We start from the raw sequence: 13,801 nt of genomic DNA on the forward strand, positions 1-13,801 counted from the left end.
CGCGGGGTGACGCCAGCTCCGCGCAGCGCCGCGCAGGGCGGCGGGGGACGGACGCGGCGGGCGCGGGCTCGCCGGCATGCTGAGGTAACGGCGGCGGCGGCGGCGCGGGGCCCCGCTGGCGGCGGGGGCGGCGGCGGGCGCGGGGCGGGGGGCGCGGCGCGGCGCGGCGAGGCGGCAGCGGGGCCGGGGCCGCCGCCTCAGCCCGGCGCGGGGGGCGCCATCATGGCCGCCGGGGGGGGGGCTGCGCCCGCGCGGCCACGTGGGGCAGGGCCGGCCGCGCGCTCTGCCCGCCGCCGCTCTGGCCAATCGCAGCCCAGGCTGCCACAGAGCGACCAATCGCAGGCCGCCTCCTGCCCTAGGCTCCGCCCCTAACGGCAGGCTGAGCTCGCCTCCCCTCGCCCTCAAGGGGAAGGAGACGCGCCAAGCCACGCCCACTACTGCTGCGCCGGTGAGCGGAACCCCGCCTCCTGTGGCGGCACAGCCAATGGAAAGCGTTTGGGGGCGTGTCCTCTGGGCGGAGAGGCTATAAAGGGTCGGCGCGGTAGGCGGGAAAGGGTAAGATGGCGGCGTAGAGGCGACTGGTGTGACCTGTACCCACCGTGCCGCGTCCTCGCAGGAGGCGGGCGGGTCCCCGCGCGGCAGCCGCGGGCGCTGCGTGGCGGAGCGACGAGGAGGGGGAGAAAAAGGGCGCCAGTGCCGCAGCCGCCGCCATGCCCAACATCAAGATCTTCAGCGGGAGCTCACACCAGGACCTGTCCCAGAAGATCGCCGACCGCTTGGGCCTGGAGCTGGGCAAGGTGGTCACCAAGAAGTTCAGCAACCAGGAGACATGGTGAGGCGGGGCGCGGCCGCACTACAGCTCCCGGCAGGCCGCGCGCCGCTGCGGCGCCGGGTACCGCGCGGCCTCCGCGCGGGGGTTGATGGGGGTTGTAGTTCGGGGGCCGTGCGCTCGGGCCCGGCTGCGGAGCAGCGGAGCTGCACTCGCAGACATCCCCGGAGCGCTCCCGCTGGGCCCTGCTGCCCCGGAGCCCTCGGGTGCATCGCGCACGTCCCCCCGGGCAGAGCCGGGTCTCGGTGCGGGACGAGGCCGGGCCGCGCCGGGCCCCGGGAGCCATGTGCGGCCCGGGCCGTGCCTCCCGCGGCCCCCGCGGCGCGGGCCCTACGCGGGCTTCCCCCGCCGCCTTCGGGGCTTCCTCAGCAGCCGGGGCCGCGCAGGGCTCCTGAGCTCGGAGGGTTTGTGCGACCTGGCCGCTGCGGCAAGTGCTGGAGCGGTGCAATTCGCCACCCGGACCTTGCCCCCTCCACCCCAAAGCCGCGAGCGGATGGGACGGCACATCTCGGAGTTACACCTACACTGATTAGGCTTCTTCATGCTTAAATCTAAACTCTGATGACTTGAAGCTTGTTAATTTTGTGTTTAGCATGTAGCTAGTGCCTTTAAACTTCGCTGAGGAGCTTCAGAATCTTAGAAAGTATTGCTAGAATTCTTAAGGAAAGAGAGGCGGCTCACACCTCCGTGCATCCCACGGTGCATTTGCAGTCACGCAGTCTGTTTCCCTCCAGCTTTGAAACCTAATGTTCGCCTTGTTTTAGGTATCTATGCTTTAAAAATCCTGCTGCCATCCTACGTAAAGATAAAAAGGAGATTTAAATGTGTTCAGAGCTCCTTAAGCTTGCTTTAGAGAATACACTGTGTATACACCACAGAGTATAATATAAAGAACATTGATTGCTCCAACCCACTCCTTCTGGAAACAGATTTTTTTTTTCCCATGAAAATCCAGGATGTACGTGTGACGTAGAGTATTATGTTTCTCTTGCCATGGGTATCGATTGTGAAACCTCAGAGGTAGTACAAAGAGTTGTAGAGGAGTTATAAAAAGTTCTGTTTGATTTACAGCCCTTGCAGTGTTCTCATTGTTCTTTATTAATTGCTCTTGCCCATTAGCTGGCTGGCCAGCAGGTTCCTATGTCAGCTGGTAATGTGACTTGAAGACTTAAAAAACATCTTATTTACCCCAGTAAATGGAGTGTTGACAGCAGGTGCTTCCCCAAAAGAGTAAGACTGTTTCAACAGAGTAACTCATAGCCTTTTGTGTACCATAAATACCTTAATTCACCCTAATATTGGAGATGACACTTGTGTGCTAAGTGCTGCTAATCAGAGAGCTCTCGTTGACAGAAACTCTCCATGAGAGATGGATGCATCCTGTAAGTCAGTGGGCAGTAAAGATGACAGCAGCTCGCTGATGGATATTGAGCAGTAAGATATAAATAGATAACAGTCATCAAAAAAAGTTTGAAGAAGAGATCAGGAAGGTCAGGGAAGGAAATATTAGAATTAGAACCCTACCCCGAGGGGCTCTATAATGAAGTGGTTTCTTTCCCACTCTTTCTGGCGCAGGTGTCTCCATACGTGCACTGCAGCTGGCATTTTGCTGCTGGCAAACAGGACCTTTGGCTTGTGTTCAGGCCCTTCATCAGCAGGGATTAGTGTGCACTGCATCCAGGGGAAAATTAACCCCAGAAGCCTTTCCAGAGTGAAAGGCTGGAGTGCTTCTCTGCTGGAGCCTCTGTGGCTGTTATGAGTCTCAGTCTGATAACTGGCTGCAGTGTTGCTTTGGTAGCAGTTTGACCCCACTCTGGCCGGTGGCTGGCCACGGTCCTTGCTCCTTTGTACTCTGCTGCTTTTAGAGGTGGCTGTGCTTGTGATTCCAGGGGAACAAGGCCTGCTCTGGGATGTTTACATGCTCAGCTTGTGTTGAGGTGAAGAGTACAGGCTGAGTGCTTTTAGCCTTACTGGCTAGACCATTAAATCTGATGAGCGAGCGCTGTAAAATAGCCGCTGAGCAAATAAACAGCAGTGTTCCTGCTCAGCAGCCTTGATTATGTGGGACTGTCACCCACAGACCCTCGGGGATGCAGTGCCTCGGTTGCTCTGCAGGCACAGGTAATGGCTGTGCTTTAATTTGTGTTTGGCTACAACAGTCTTCTCGTGTTTCCAGCGTGGAAATAGGCGAGAGTGTTCGTGGGGAGGATGTCTACATTGTGCAGAGCGGCTGTGGGGAAATCAACGACAATCTGATGGAGCTCCTCATCATGATAAATGCCTGCAAGATTGCCTCAGCCAGCAGAGTCACAGCTGTCATCCCCTGCTTCCCTTACGCCCGGCAGGACAAAAAGGACAAGGTAAGGGATGTGGTAAAGGTTTCTGCAGGGAAGTTGAATGCACACCTTGAAAGTCCTGGCTGCTGGAGAGGATTTAAATGAAGTTTTGTCGTCTCCTCTGAATAATCAGCCTCTCTTCAGTTCACTAAACTTTGGGACATTGGACTGCAAAATGATCCTTTAATAAAGATCTAGTTCTTCTTGAAAATATACTAAAGCCTAATCACTAGCTGCTGAGAAGATGCAATGTTAATGAGTGCTCCTTTTAGTAACTGCTTGTGAATCACTGCCTGGAAGCAGAAGGCTGACATCTTGATGAAGGAGTTGAACTTGTCTTATACTGTCTTTTTTCTCCTGTACCAGAGTCGAGCTCCAATCTCTGCCAAGTTGGTTGCAAACATGCTGTCTGTGGCAGGTGCAGATCACATCATCACCATGGACCTGCATGCATCTCAGATTCAGGTAGGAGCAAAAATCAGGAAGGGGCTTAACCAGTTCCAGTCTGGGCCTCTTGACTGCTTTGCAAGCTTTCCTGTCATCTGCTTTTTTGAGCTACTGCAGTGGTCAAGACTTGGGAATTTGGGACTGGATGGGGAGGTGGGTAACAGGTTAACCTGTAAATGAAAGTATAGTTGTTCTTGTTCATCAGACTGAGTGTATTGAGTCTTGTGTAAATGAGCTAGTAAGTGATCACTACAGCTTTGTTGCCACATAGTGACACTGTTCTTCACTAGACCTTGGAGGAATGTGAGATGGAGAGTGTCTTTAAACTCAGAGCAGAGCTTTCTGGTACTTAGTGTGCTGTCTTGGAGAAGTGAGCAGTTAGTTCTGCCCTCAGGTGTCCTGGCACAGCTGCATTTGTGGGCTTAGTTGACCAGGACAGTGATCTGATACCCTGCCTCTGGCAAGATGGGCAATCCCACTCGTATCCATTCAGTGCCACCCTCCCACACAGGCTGGCCTTGGTTCTCTCCCAGGCTGGAAATGAATTGAAAATCATTCCTAGGCTTTGTTGGCTTATGAACAAAATATCTCACAAAGCAACTAAAGTCTTGCCCTGGGCTGTGTAAGAAAGCTGGCAGGAATATTTGCCAGGGAGAAGAGAGGCTGCAAGCTCAATTTGATTTTGTTTTTGTCTACCTTGAGCAAGTGCTCAAGACCAAGAAACCAACTCAGTGCTGCAACTGAGAGGGGTGTGGCAGAGGGAAGGAGGTCTGTTGTATTGCTGCAAAGGGTAAGGTAGCTACTGCCTGCTGAAAAAAGTGGGCTGGCTGTTGTTTTAACACTTGGAAGTGCAGTCATTCACACTTCAGTATGATTTGCCCAGAAATACTGTCTCAGGTGAAAAAAATCTGTAGGGACACAGCTGAGAAGGCTCTCAGAGCGTGAAATAACTGAGCCCAAGGGGATCCCCTCATCCTGCAGGGCTTGGAATCGGTGGGACTGAAAGGGCTGACCTTGCACCAGCAGCAGTGATGGGATTTAATGGGATAATTTGTGCATATGTGCTTCCAGCATCTGGCTGGTTTCAGCCTGGTTCCTGTAGCTGCTGTGGTGCTGAGCACAGAAGGAATGATGGTGAGCAGGGTCTGTTACCCTGTACCTTGAAGCATTCCTCAGGAGCAGCTGCCCCTCACTCTCCTGCCTGTTTACTCCAGGGTTAACTTCTGGTGTTTAGTGACCTGTGAGATTTGGAGAAGTCTGCAGGGTCACTGTAAAGTTCTGGAACCAGCTGCATTAGTTTAAAGACAGATGTTACTCAAGCCTGTTTTGTAGATGTGAACATTTTGGGTAATGAGCTTTTAAAGACTAACTGTAAACAGGCAGCCAGCTGCTCTGGAAATGAGTGCATTTGCCGTAGGCTTTCTGCAGCCCCCAGGACAGAACTAGTTTCATTTTGTGGAGGTGTTAAATATAAAGTATTATTTATGCTGCAGAACTATTTCTGGCTCTGAAGACTTCTTACATTACTATCCTGTGTATCCCAAAGACTGCTGCCCTTACATCAAGGGAAGTAAAAAGGAAAGCTGAAAGCTGTGGAAAGGTGATGACTGCATGCCTGGTGATATAGAAGGCTTCCTACAACTGCTTCTGGAATGGGGTTTTCAGCTACATCTGTTCCTCTTGTCTTCCTTGCAGGGCTTTTTTGATATCCCTGTTGATAATTTGTATGCCGAGCCTGCTGTACTGAAATGGATCAAAGAGAATATTCCAGAGTGGAAGAACTGCACCATTGTTTCACCAGATGCTGGTGGAGCCAAGAGGTGAGCTGTCAGACAGGTAGCTTGAGATGCTGCTTCTGTGTCTACTGCAATTCCTAAGAATACTTGTGACTCTATTTTTAAAACGTGTTCCTTCTTTCAGTCTGCCTTCCTTCAGACAGTCAGGGACAGCTGGTGAAGAGTGGTCAGATATTCTTCCTAGGGAATGTTTAGAAGGTTTCTTGGGGGATTTAATAGCTTCTAGAATCACAGCTGTATAGGTGGGAATTGCACAACAGCTACCTCCCTTGGACTAAACCAATTTGTACAAGGGTGTTTATGCCAATTGAAGGAGGAAATAGTGTAGCTTACACCCCTATGCCAAGGCAAGCTTACTGCTGATGATTAATGATACAATTTTATCCAGGCTGCTTTCTTTGCAGAATTAAACTTAGTCTGTTGAGGTATTTTCTTACTTTATTACCCTGGATTTGAGTATCTAGCTGTGATGTAAGCCTGCTGCCTCTTCATCTTCCCTGAGAACGAGGGAGATAGATGGTTCCTTTCCAAAAAGCAGCAGCATATGCTATAGCACATTTCTATTTTGATAGCCTTACAATCTCCCATCTCCCTGCAGACAAACGTGCCAGAATGTTCTCAGAGGCTTTTTAGGAGAAACTAGGCTGTTCTTGATGCTTCTGTCTGAGGGCTACATGTGAACAGCAGAGGGACACAGATGTATTCTTTAATCCAGGGCTGTCACACCAAAATGTTGGTGGGTGCTGATCTGATTCACGTGCCTCAGAGTGTTTGAGGTGATGTGTTGCAGACAGCCACGAGACACAGCGGAGGTCACTCACTGTATGTCTTCTGTAGCTTTGCTGTGGTCCATGGATTGGGCAAGACCTCCTGTACATTCAGCTATTTCTGTAGCTGGTTGCATAACGCAGTATACGAAGTGCCAAACCAGCCAGATATAATCTGACTCTTGAAAAAATCTGTTCAAAAGCCTCTTATTCTGAAATGTGTCGATCTTGGCTGGTGCAGTATTTCATGGAGATATGCAAAGCCAGATACTTCAGTTTAGTTTAACAGTCTGTGTAGGACCACCAGGATGTAAAGTCTGATCTAGTGGGGCTAAGAGTCTGCTTACCTCAAGTGAAGAGTTTCTTGAGAGCACGTGTGTTTTACTCCTTCCACTCTTAATGCTTCTAAACTCTTTACTGTTCATCAGTATCAATATATAAGGTTAAGATCCCTCTAGTAAGGTTGCTCTGCAGTCACTTTATTTCCATTAAATGTGAGGTGGTATATTTGAATTTCCTGGATGTGTAATCCTGCCACAATCTGTGCCAGTGCTTGTGTGTGTGATGCCCGAGTGCTTACAGGAGTGACAGTAAAGCCCTGTCATAGCACAACTTAAGCCTTTCCAGTGTAGTGTTACAAAGATGACAACTTTCCAAGTGTGTGGATCACTTCAACTTTGCTGACCTTGCTGGTTAAGATTTGTTTTCAGCTTGAATGCAAATTAGCTTACAGTGGTCATGATGAAAGATGAGATCTCTTTGCTGTCACTGAGAGAGATTAGATCAGAGGTTGCAGTTTAGCTGCTTGAAGGGAAACTAAGGTGGCAGAGTGCCTTCTATTAATTACTTGGGAGCAGTAGCAGATGTGGTGACAGCTCCTCTTAGTGCAGCGTGTTTGATACTGAAAGAGCTTTGCCTGAAGCTGCTGTGTGGAGCTAAGTGTTGTTTGGGAACTGTTCTCTCTTCAGAGTGACCTCCATTGCAGATCGGTTGAACGTAGACTTTGCCCTCATCCACAAGGAGCGCAAGAAGGCCAACGAGGTCGATCGCATGGTGCTCGTGGGGGACGTCAAGGACAGAGTGGCCATCCTGGTGGATGACATGGCAGACACGTGTGGCACCATCTGCCACGCTGCAGACAAGTGAGTGGGGCTGGCTGCTGCCCTCCTAACCCAGGAACCTGCTCTTAGTGAGCACTGTGTAATGGGTTAAGCAGATTATTGGCATGACAAGTTTCACAAGGCTCACGCAGTTTATTGATTATTCATGTCATACAAAATAAGGAAAAAAAATCCAGTAAAAGTTCTTGCAGTGGGAATAGGTAGAAGACCATAGTGTCTCTTTTTTCCCCTGTGTTGAAAATGGACCATCCCTGACCGTGCCAGGTAGAACTATGGACTATGTTGTGTTGTCTGGTCCATCAGCTGGTTTTGTATTAGAAATAGGCTCTTCAAACTTTGATATCATTCATGCCTTTTACAGTAGAAGCAGCAACATATGCAAGATGGTTAACTGTTTAGTACAGTATTAAAAATTAGCACAATATTTCATACTGTATTAAATACAGTATTAAAGTATTAACACAGTATTAAATATCTGCCACCTTGTGTAAGCAAAAATTACAGAAGGTGATTTGTATGATCTGTTCCAAATATTCCAGAGCTAAGAACAATGGGGTTTTTTCAGTGTGTGCTTTGCCTGTAGTGGATTTCATGGTACTTGTAGAACTTTTTCCCCCCCCAGGTCAGTAGAGTGGGGGAATCAAAGGTAGGCTGTTCCCTGGCACATGGTGGGTCTCCAGTCATGCTTACCATGTGCCCTGCTCTTATGTCAGCTTAATATTTGCTGAGAATTACTCATCCTTCTCCTTTACTCCCCCCTTGCAGGCTTGTGTCAGCTGGAGCCACCAAAGTTTATGCCATCTTAACTCATGGGATCTTTTCTGGGCCAGCAATTTCCCGGATCAACAATGCCTGTTTTGAGGCAGTTGTAGTCACAAACACAATACCCCAGGAGGACAAGATGAAGCAGTGTCCTAAAATCCAGGTGAGCATCTATTTTCTGTCGCTCCTGGGGGGTGGTAGCCTTGTCTGTTCACCTGTTGGGGGTGAAAATCCCACAATACTGTGTAGTGCTGACAGCGGTTCTGTTGCTACTGCCCTCTGTGTTGCCTGGTTCTCTTGGCCCTGTTGCTGTGGGGTAGCAGACATACTACACTGATATAAAGCAGCTTCTGTTGCAGCTCATCTCAAGCAGTTCATAAAGGATCTTTTTTTTCAGGGCTTGTTTTACCTAGATCAGGTGTCTGATTTAATGGGGCCACGATGTAGGCAAGTAGTTGGATGTGTGCCCTTTGGAGGAGTGATGTGCTGATGTGCAATGCTGAAACAGAGTAGACAGGAGCTTCTGATGTTGGTGCTGGCAGCTTTGTTGTGTATCTGTCACTTTTTGCCCAGCCTTTGCCATCCATATGAAAACTAAAAGCTGATAATGAGCCCCAGAATCTGCTGTTCAGCCAGTTCTCAAGCCACTCATCCAGTGTACGCTTCTTGCGTTTTGCCAGTGAGAATTTCATGACAGACGGTGTCAGAAGCCCTGCTGAAGTTGACAATATCTACTGCTCTCCCCTCACCTCACAGGTGATCAGGCTGGTGAAGCATGATTTGCCTTTGGTGAATCCGTGCTGGCTATTCCTGATCGTGTTCTTGTCATCCATGGGCATAGAGATGGCCCCCAGAATGACGTGCTCTGTCACTTGTCCAGGGATTGATGTGAGGCTGACTGGCCAGTAATTCTGGGTTGTATTTGCTTTCTTCTAGTCCTCAGCACCTCTGCTGATCTGCAGGACCTTTCAAAGCTGATCATGAGTGCCTGACTGTGATGTCTCCCAGCTCTCCCAGTAGTCATGACTGTATCCCATCAGGGCCCATAGACTTGTGGATATCAAGTCTGGCCAAGTGTCCTCTAACCCAGTCCTCCCTAAGGAAGAGTTTTCCTTCCAGCATTCCCTTACCCAGGTCTGCTGCTTGTCAGTGCAGACTGATGCAAAGATGGTGCTCACTAATTGCCTTCTCTGCATCCTCTGTCACCAGGGTCCCCCTTCCCTTTAGGAATAGGCCCACTTTAGTCTTAAGTTTTTCCAAATACATCAATAACAAAAGGAAAACATTATTGTTGTCCCTGATGTCCTTTGCCAGATTTAATTCCACATGGGCCTTGGCTTCACAGCACCAATGTCTAGGACACAAGCATTTGGAGAAGTTCTGGCACTACTCACACTCCTCCAGTACTGTGATGTGAGTGTAGAGGCTTCACCACTATGGGCTGCTGGTGAGAGGGAAGCTGAACTGGTTGGAGCTGCAATAATTTTTAAGCTGCTTTTGGAAATATGTTATAAGCTGATTGCAAGCTGCTATTGGGTTGCGTTTCTTTCAGCAACTGACTTCTGAATGATATTCCTGCAGCCTCTAAAACATTTCTGGTGCTTCACCTTGTGTCCAGGCTCCACACAGCAGGTGGTGTAGGCAAAGTGTTAAACTGGCAACCTCTGTGTAAGTAGCTGTAGCCAAAGATTGCAGTGGAGCAGTTTTCCAGGCTCTCCTTTAATACCTTGCATTTACACACTGGTGTCTGATGTTGAGGAACACAGAGCTGAAGTACTTGTCACAAGTCTCAGGCTTTACTCTGCAGCTTGTTGATTTTTTGTTCCCTTCAGAGACAAACTATCTAGAAGATAAAAAATATTAAATACAATTTTCACTTGGTTTTCTTAATGCACCATGAATATAGTGATTCTTACTGGACTACATGTATTGAAAGGCTTTAGCTGTGGGGATTCAGAGCTGGGATTTGGCGAGACTCAGCTTCCCTCCTGGTGCCTTTCTGACCCCACCAGATGGAGCCAGCACAGCGCCTGGGAGCTGAGCTGCAGCACAGCAGCTTCATCTCTCAGACTGCAGGCAGCAGTGGTAAAACCTCTTGGCTCAAGGGAAGTGATTTCATCTTGATTTAGACTGCCCTAACTTCTCTGCACAAAGTGAATAAGCGAGTCCTGTGGTAAACAGATTGAGCCTAGGGAGTCTGAGCAAAGCAAGGTGACAGTAGACTGTAACTCTGGCAGACCAGCTAGAATATTTGTAGGGTATCTTCAGGCTTAGATGTAATTAAATCCTAATCCTGTGTAGAAGTAATTTATCTGCATCTGGCATGTTAAAATGTGGGTGATGAGTTTATTCTTTAGGTTGTCCCTGACTTCCCAGCAGTTCTTTCAGGCTTGATGCCTTTTCTCAGTGGCACTGATGCATCTTTCTTCCCTTCCAGGTGATTGACATCTCAATGATCCTTGCGGAGGCCATCAGGAGGACTCATAATGGGGAATCTGTTTCCTACCTATTCAGCCATGTCCCTTTATAACAACAGATGTCAGCTGCTGCTTGTATGGCTTTTTTTTTTTTAAACCAAAAGTTGTTCAGCTTGTTGTAAAGTTCTGTAGAAGACTCTGCTTGTTCCAGTGCAGTTCTCCACATCTCCTGCTTAAGTCAGGCTTACTGGCTCTGTTCCCAGCACTGGGAGGCTGGAGGGGAAAGCTCATCTTTGTAACAGCCAACTCCACCAGCACCCCTGTGCCTGGAGCTGATCAGTAGCGCTGACTCAATTCCGCAGGTCTGTGGAGAGCAGGACTGACACATGGCTAATTGCCACAATTATTTTTGGGGGGGGGGGGGGGAGGGAGAGGGTTTGTCTGTGGGCAGGGTTAGATGATCTGGCGTGTGCATCCTAAATTGTTTGGGAAGTAGAGCTCCCTAGGACATGTTGATCTGGATCTACAGCAAGAGCCCAAGAGACTGCTGGCTGTCTTACCACTCTGTACCTGACAGAGCCCTTGGAGACCGGTGGGGAAGGCTTGTGTCTGGGCCAAGCTTGACCCTTGGTGAAGCCCTGGGAGACACCATGGGAGTGGTTCTGCTACAGCTTCCTCCCATAAAAGGAGATCAGTGTAGCTTGCAAACTTGAATTCCTCTTAATTTTTGATGAAATTAAATGCCCTTTAGTGCACTACACAGCAAAGTGGGGGTGAGAGCAGAGTCTGTGCAGTGCTGTGCTAGCTTAGTGGGGAAGGTGCATCCTGGACAAGTGTTCTTTTCCAAAAGCTCTGACATAGAGAACTTGTGGTGGTTGTGTGCTTTGGTTTCTAGTGCAGGCTAAAACCAGCTTCTCAGTTTCACAGCTTCCTGTTAGCCTTGCTAGCTAACTAGAGCACTGCTGTCATGTGCTGCAGCTGCACCTTGACCTGCTGTGCAACCACCGACCCTTTTTTTACCAGTACAGTAGTGAACAGAGCCTCTTCATCCAACAGCAGCAAGGTTGTTGCAAGTGCCTGCTCAGATGCTGGGGTGACCTGAAACTCGACTGCTTTGTGTCCAGCTGGCTCATCCTCTCACTCAATGCCTGTTGCAGTCCTGTTATCCTGGAAGTTACTGACACATTGTCCTGCTCACTGTCTGCCTTTCCTTGAAAGCCTTGCTTCTTGCAAAATACCTTAAGCCAAGGAGCACTGCAGGTTGCAGGACAACAAAACCTGAAGGAGCCCTTGGAGTAGGTCTGATGCTTCCCAGGAGTGTTTATGGCAATGGGTTGAAGAGGCTGGTGATACATAATACTGAGAGAACTGCAGATTTAACACCAACCTGACAGGCCACAAAGTGCCTGAAAGAAAAATACCAAAACTAGAGCTGGCTGAGGCTCTTGGATGTAATAAGTATCATCTGAAACTTGAATACTTTAAAAATGTACCAGACAATCATAAGGTAAACTGCTAAGTCTCTCTTGAACTCTTACGGTTTATAGACCAAACTGTTTTATTCTGGTTTTCTTTTGTTTTGGATTTTTTTGTTTGGCTTGTTTTTGTTTTTTTGTTTTGTTTTTGTTTTTTTTTTTTAATAAATACTCCTTTTTTATTTGTTTTTGAGCTGGAGGAAGGGAAAAAGGGAAAAGAAGGAACTTGAAATTACTTTCTAGAGTAACCAGCATAGCTTTGAGAGGCTGGGGGCTGGGGTGTGAGTGGAACTAACTGAAAGATGTGGTCAAAATCTAGGGAAGTACTTCTTTAGTTGTGCCTTTTACTGAAGACTTCTCTCCCTTCCTAAACTCCTGTCCTGTGGCAACATTAACACTTCTATTAGTGTAGAGCTTTTCTTTTTGTATAAGAATTGGTGTTTGTCTGGAAACTGTGCATCTCTTGCTTCTTTGCTTTGCATCCTGCACTGAGCTCTCCCGAGAGTCTGTGATCCCACCTCCTGTACGGGAGCCCCTGCTGCCATCCTGCTGCTGCTCTGAGAGCCAAAAGCCAGGGCATCAGAGCAGCGCTGGGAGGATTTTCAGCAGCATTTGTGTTTAAAGTTAAGACCTGATGAAGGAATTAAACTGTTATTTAAAAATCACGGCCTCTGCCTGTAAATACTTCTAAATATCTTAAGTGACATGAATCTTCTGAGTTGGGTCATTTTAAGGGTAGCTCATCGAGTACTTTTATTTAGAAGGGACCTTGGAAGCCGATCTGGTTTAACCCTTGTGCATGTGGCCAGCTGTGAGCTTCAGCTTGGCTCTGCTGATATTTCATGGAAGGAAAAGCATGGGACCAAGCACTGAGTAATTCCTTTTGTCCATGTTTGACTTCCTGGACTTCATTGTTTAGAGGTGGCAGTGCAGCTTCTCTAGTACTGTTCAATTATGTATCTGAGCAGATTTGTTCGCATAATGTTCAGGTAGGGGAAGCTTGAATATTTTAACAAGTACAAATGAAGAATTTGTAAGTGTCTTGCACAAAGCTGATGATCAGAGACAGCAGGATTATGTCCTGAGGAGCGCTTGTTCTGACTAAACCCCAGTCCTTGCTCATTGTGTGTTGCAGATGGGAAAGTATGAAGTCAAAAGGATGAGATGGCAGGTCTAGGGAAAGGTCCTTGGCATTATAAACAGATCTCCAGACCAAGAGTCAACATGACCATGGCCCCAGGCAAACATTTGCTGAGGATCACAACTGTCATCCATCTGTTAAAATGTCTTGCAGTACTGGCCAGTGAATAAATGAAAAAATGGGTTTTTTTCCCCAAATAGCAGGGTGGATGCTGTGGGTCTTGTCAGGATTATGTAGCAGATTTCACCTTCCTTTGATAAAAAAACAGAACAGAGCTTTACTGCCATTTGTACACAGGAGGCCATTGCTATTAGTGAGTATATAATGTTTTCTTAGTTACTTTAATAAAACCAGGCGTTTGAGCTGGGAGAGGGCACAGACTTAATATGCTTTATGACATTGTAGCACTTAGATACAAAGGATGGGAGATACCTCCTTGGGAGAGTTCTGTGTAAAGAACCTGTGTAAAGTTCTGCTGCTCTGAAACCTTCAGACCAGAAGGGATGGAGACTTCACCAAAGTTTGAAGGTGAGCTGTGGGGTGTCTTAGGCTTTTCTCACAGCGGAGTTAATACTGTACAAAACAAGTTATTTCCCAGGAGAAAATCTCAACTGAGTCATTTGCTGTGCTCCTGAATTTGGAGGTCTGGAGGAGCAGGGTAGGGCTCCAGTAGCTCCCTCTGCCACAGGCACAGCCAGAGTGTGGCTGCA

The 13,801-nt window shown here is 48.2% G+C and overlaps 1 protein-coding gene across 1 annotated transcript; it reads left to right on the forward strand.

The window, feature by feature from the left end:
* Positions 1-540: 540 nt before the first annotated feature.
* PRPS1 (phosphoribosyl pyrophosphate synthetase 1) lies at positions 541-12,615 on the forward strand. Its single transcript, XM_038122925.1, has 7 exons — positions 541-832; positions 3,006-3,189; positions 3,532-3,630; positions 5,308-5,432; positions 7,144-7,317; positions 8,062-8,221; positions 10,496-12,615. The coding sequence occupies exons 1-7, from the start codon at positions 711-713 to the stop codon at positions 10,586-10,588; spliced, it is 957 nt and encodes a 318-aa protein (XP_037978853.1). The 5' UTR covers positions 541-710; the 3' UTR covers positions 10,589-12,615.
* Positions 12,616-13,801: the final 1,186 nt, after the last annotated feature.

The sequence above is a fragment of the Motacilla alba genome, chromosome 4A (assembly GCF_015832195.1).
Source record: "Motacilla alba alba isolate MOTALB_02 chromosome 4A, Motacilla_alba_V1.0_pri, whole genome shotgun sequence".
In the NCBI taxonomy this organism is placed as follows: domain Eukaryota; kingdom Metazoa; phylum Chordata; class Aves; order Passeriformes; family Motacillidae; genus Motacilla; species Motacilla alba.

Excerpts from the sequence above, each read along its gene's own strand:
- PRPS1 (XM_038122925.1), top strand. The coding sequence starts at position 711 with ATGCCCAACATCAAGATCTTCAGCGGGAGCTCACACCAGGACCTGTCC. Across the intron at positions 3,190-3,531 it reads GGCAGGACAAAAAGGACAAG|AGTCGAGCTCCAATCTCTGC; the intron begins GTAAGGGATGTG and ends CTCCTGTACCAG. Across the intron at positions 8,222-10,495 it reads AGCAGTGTCCTAAAATCCAG|GTGATTGACATCTCAATGAT; the intron begins GTGAGCATCTAT and ends CTTCCCTTCCAG.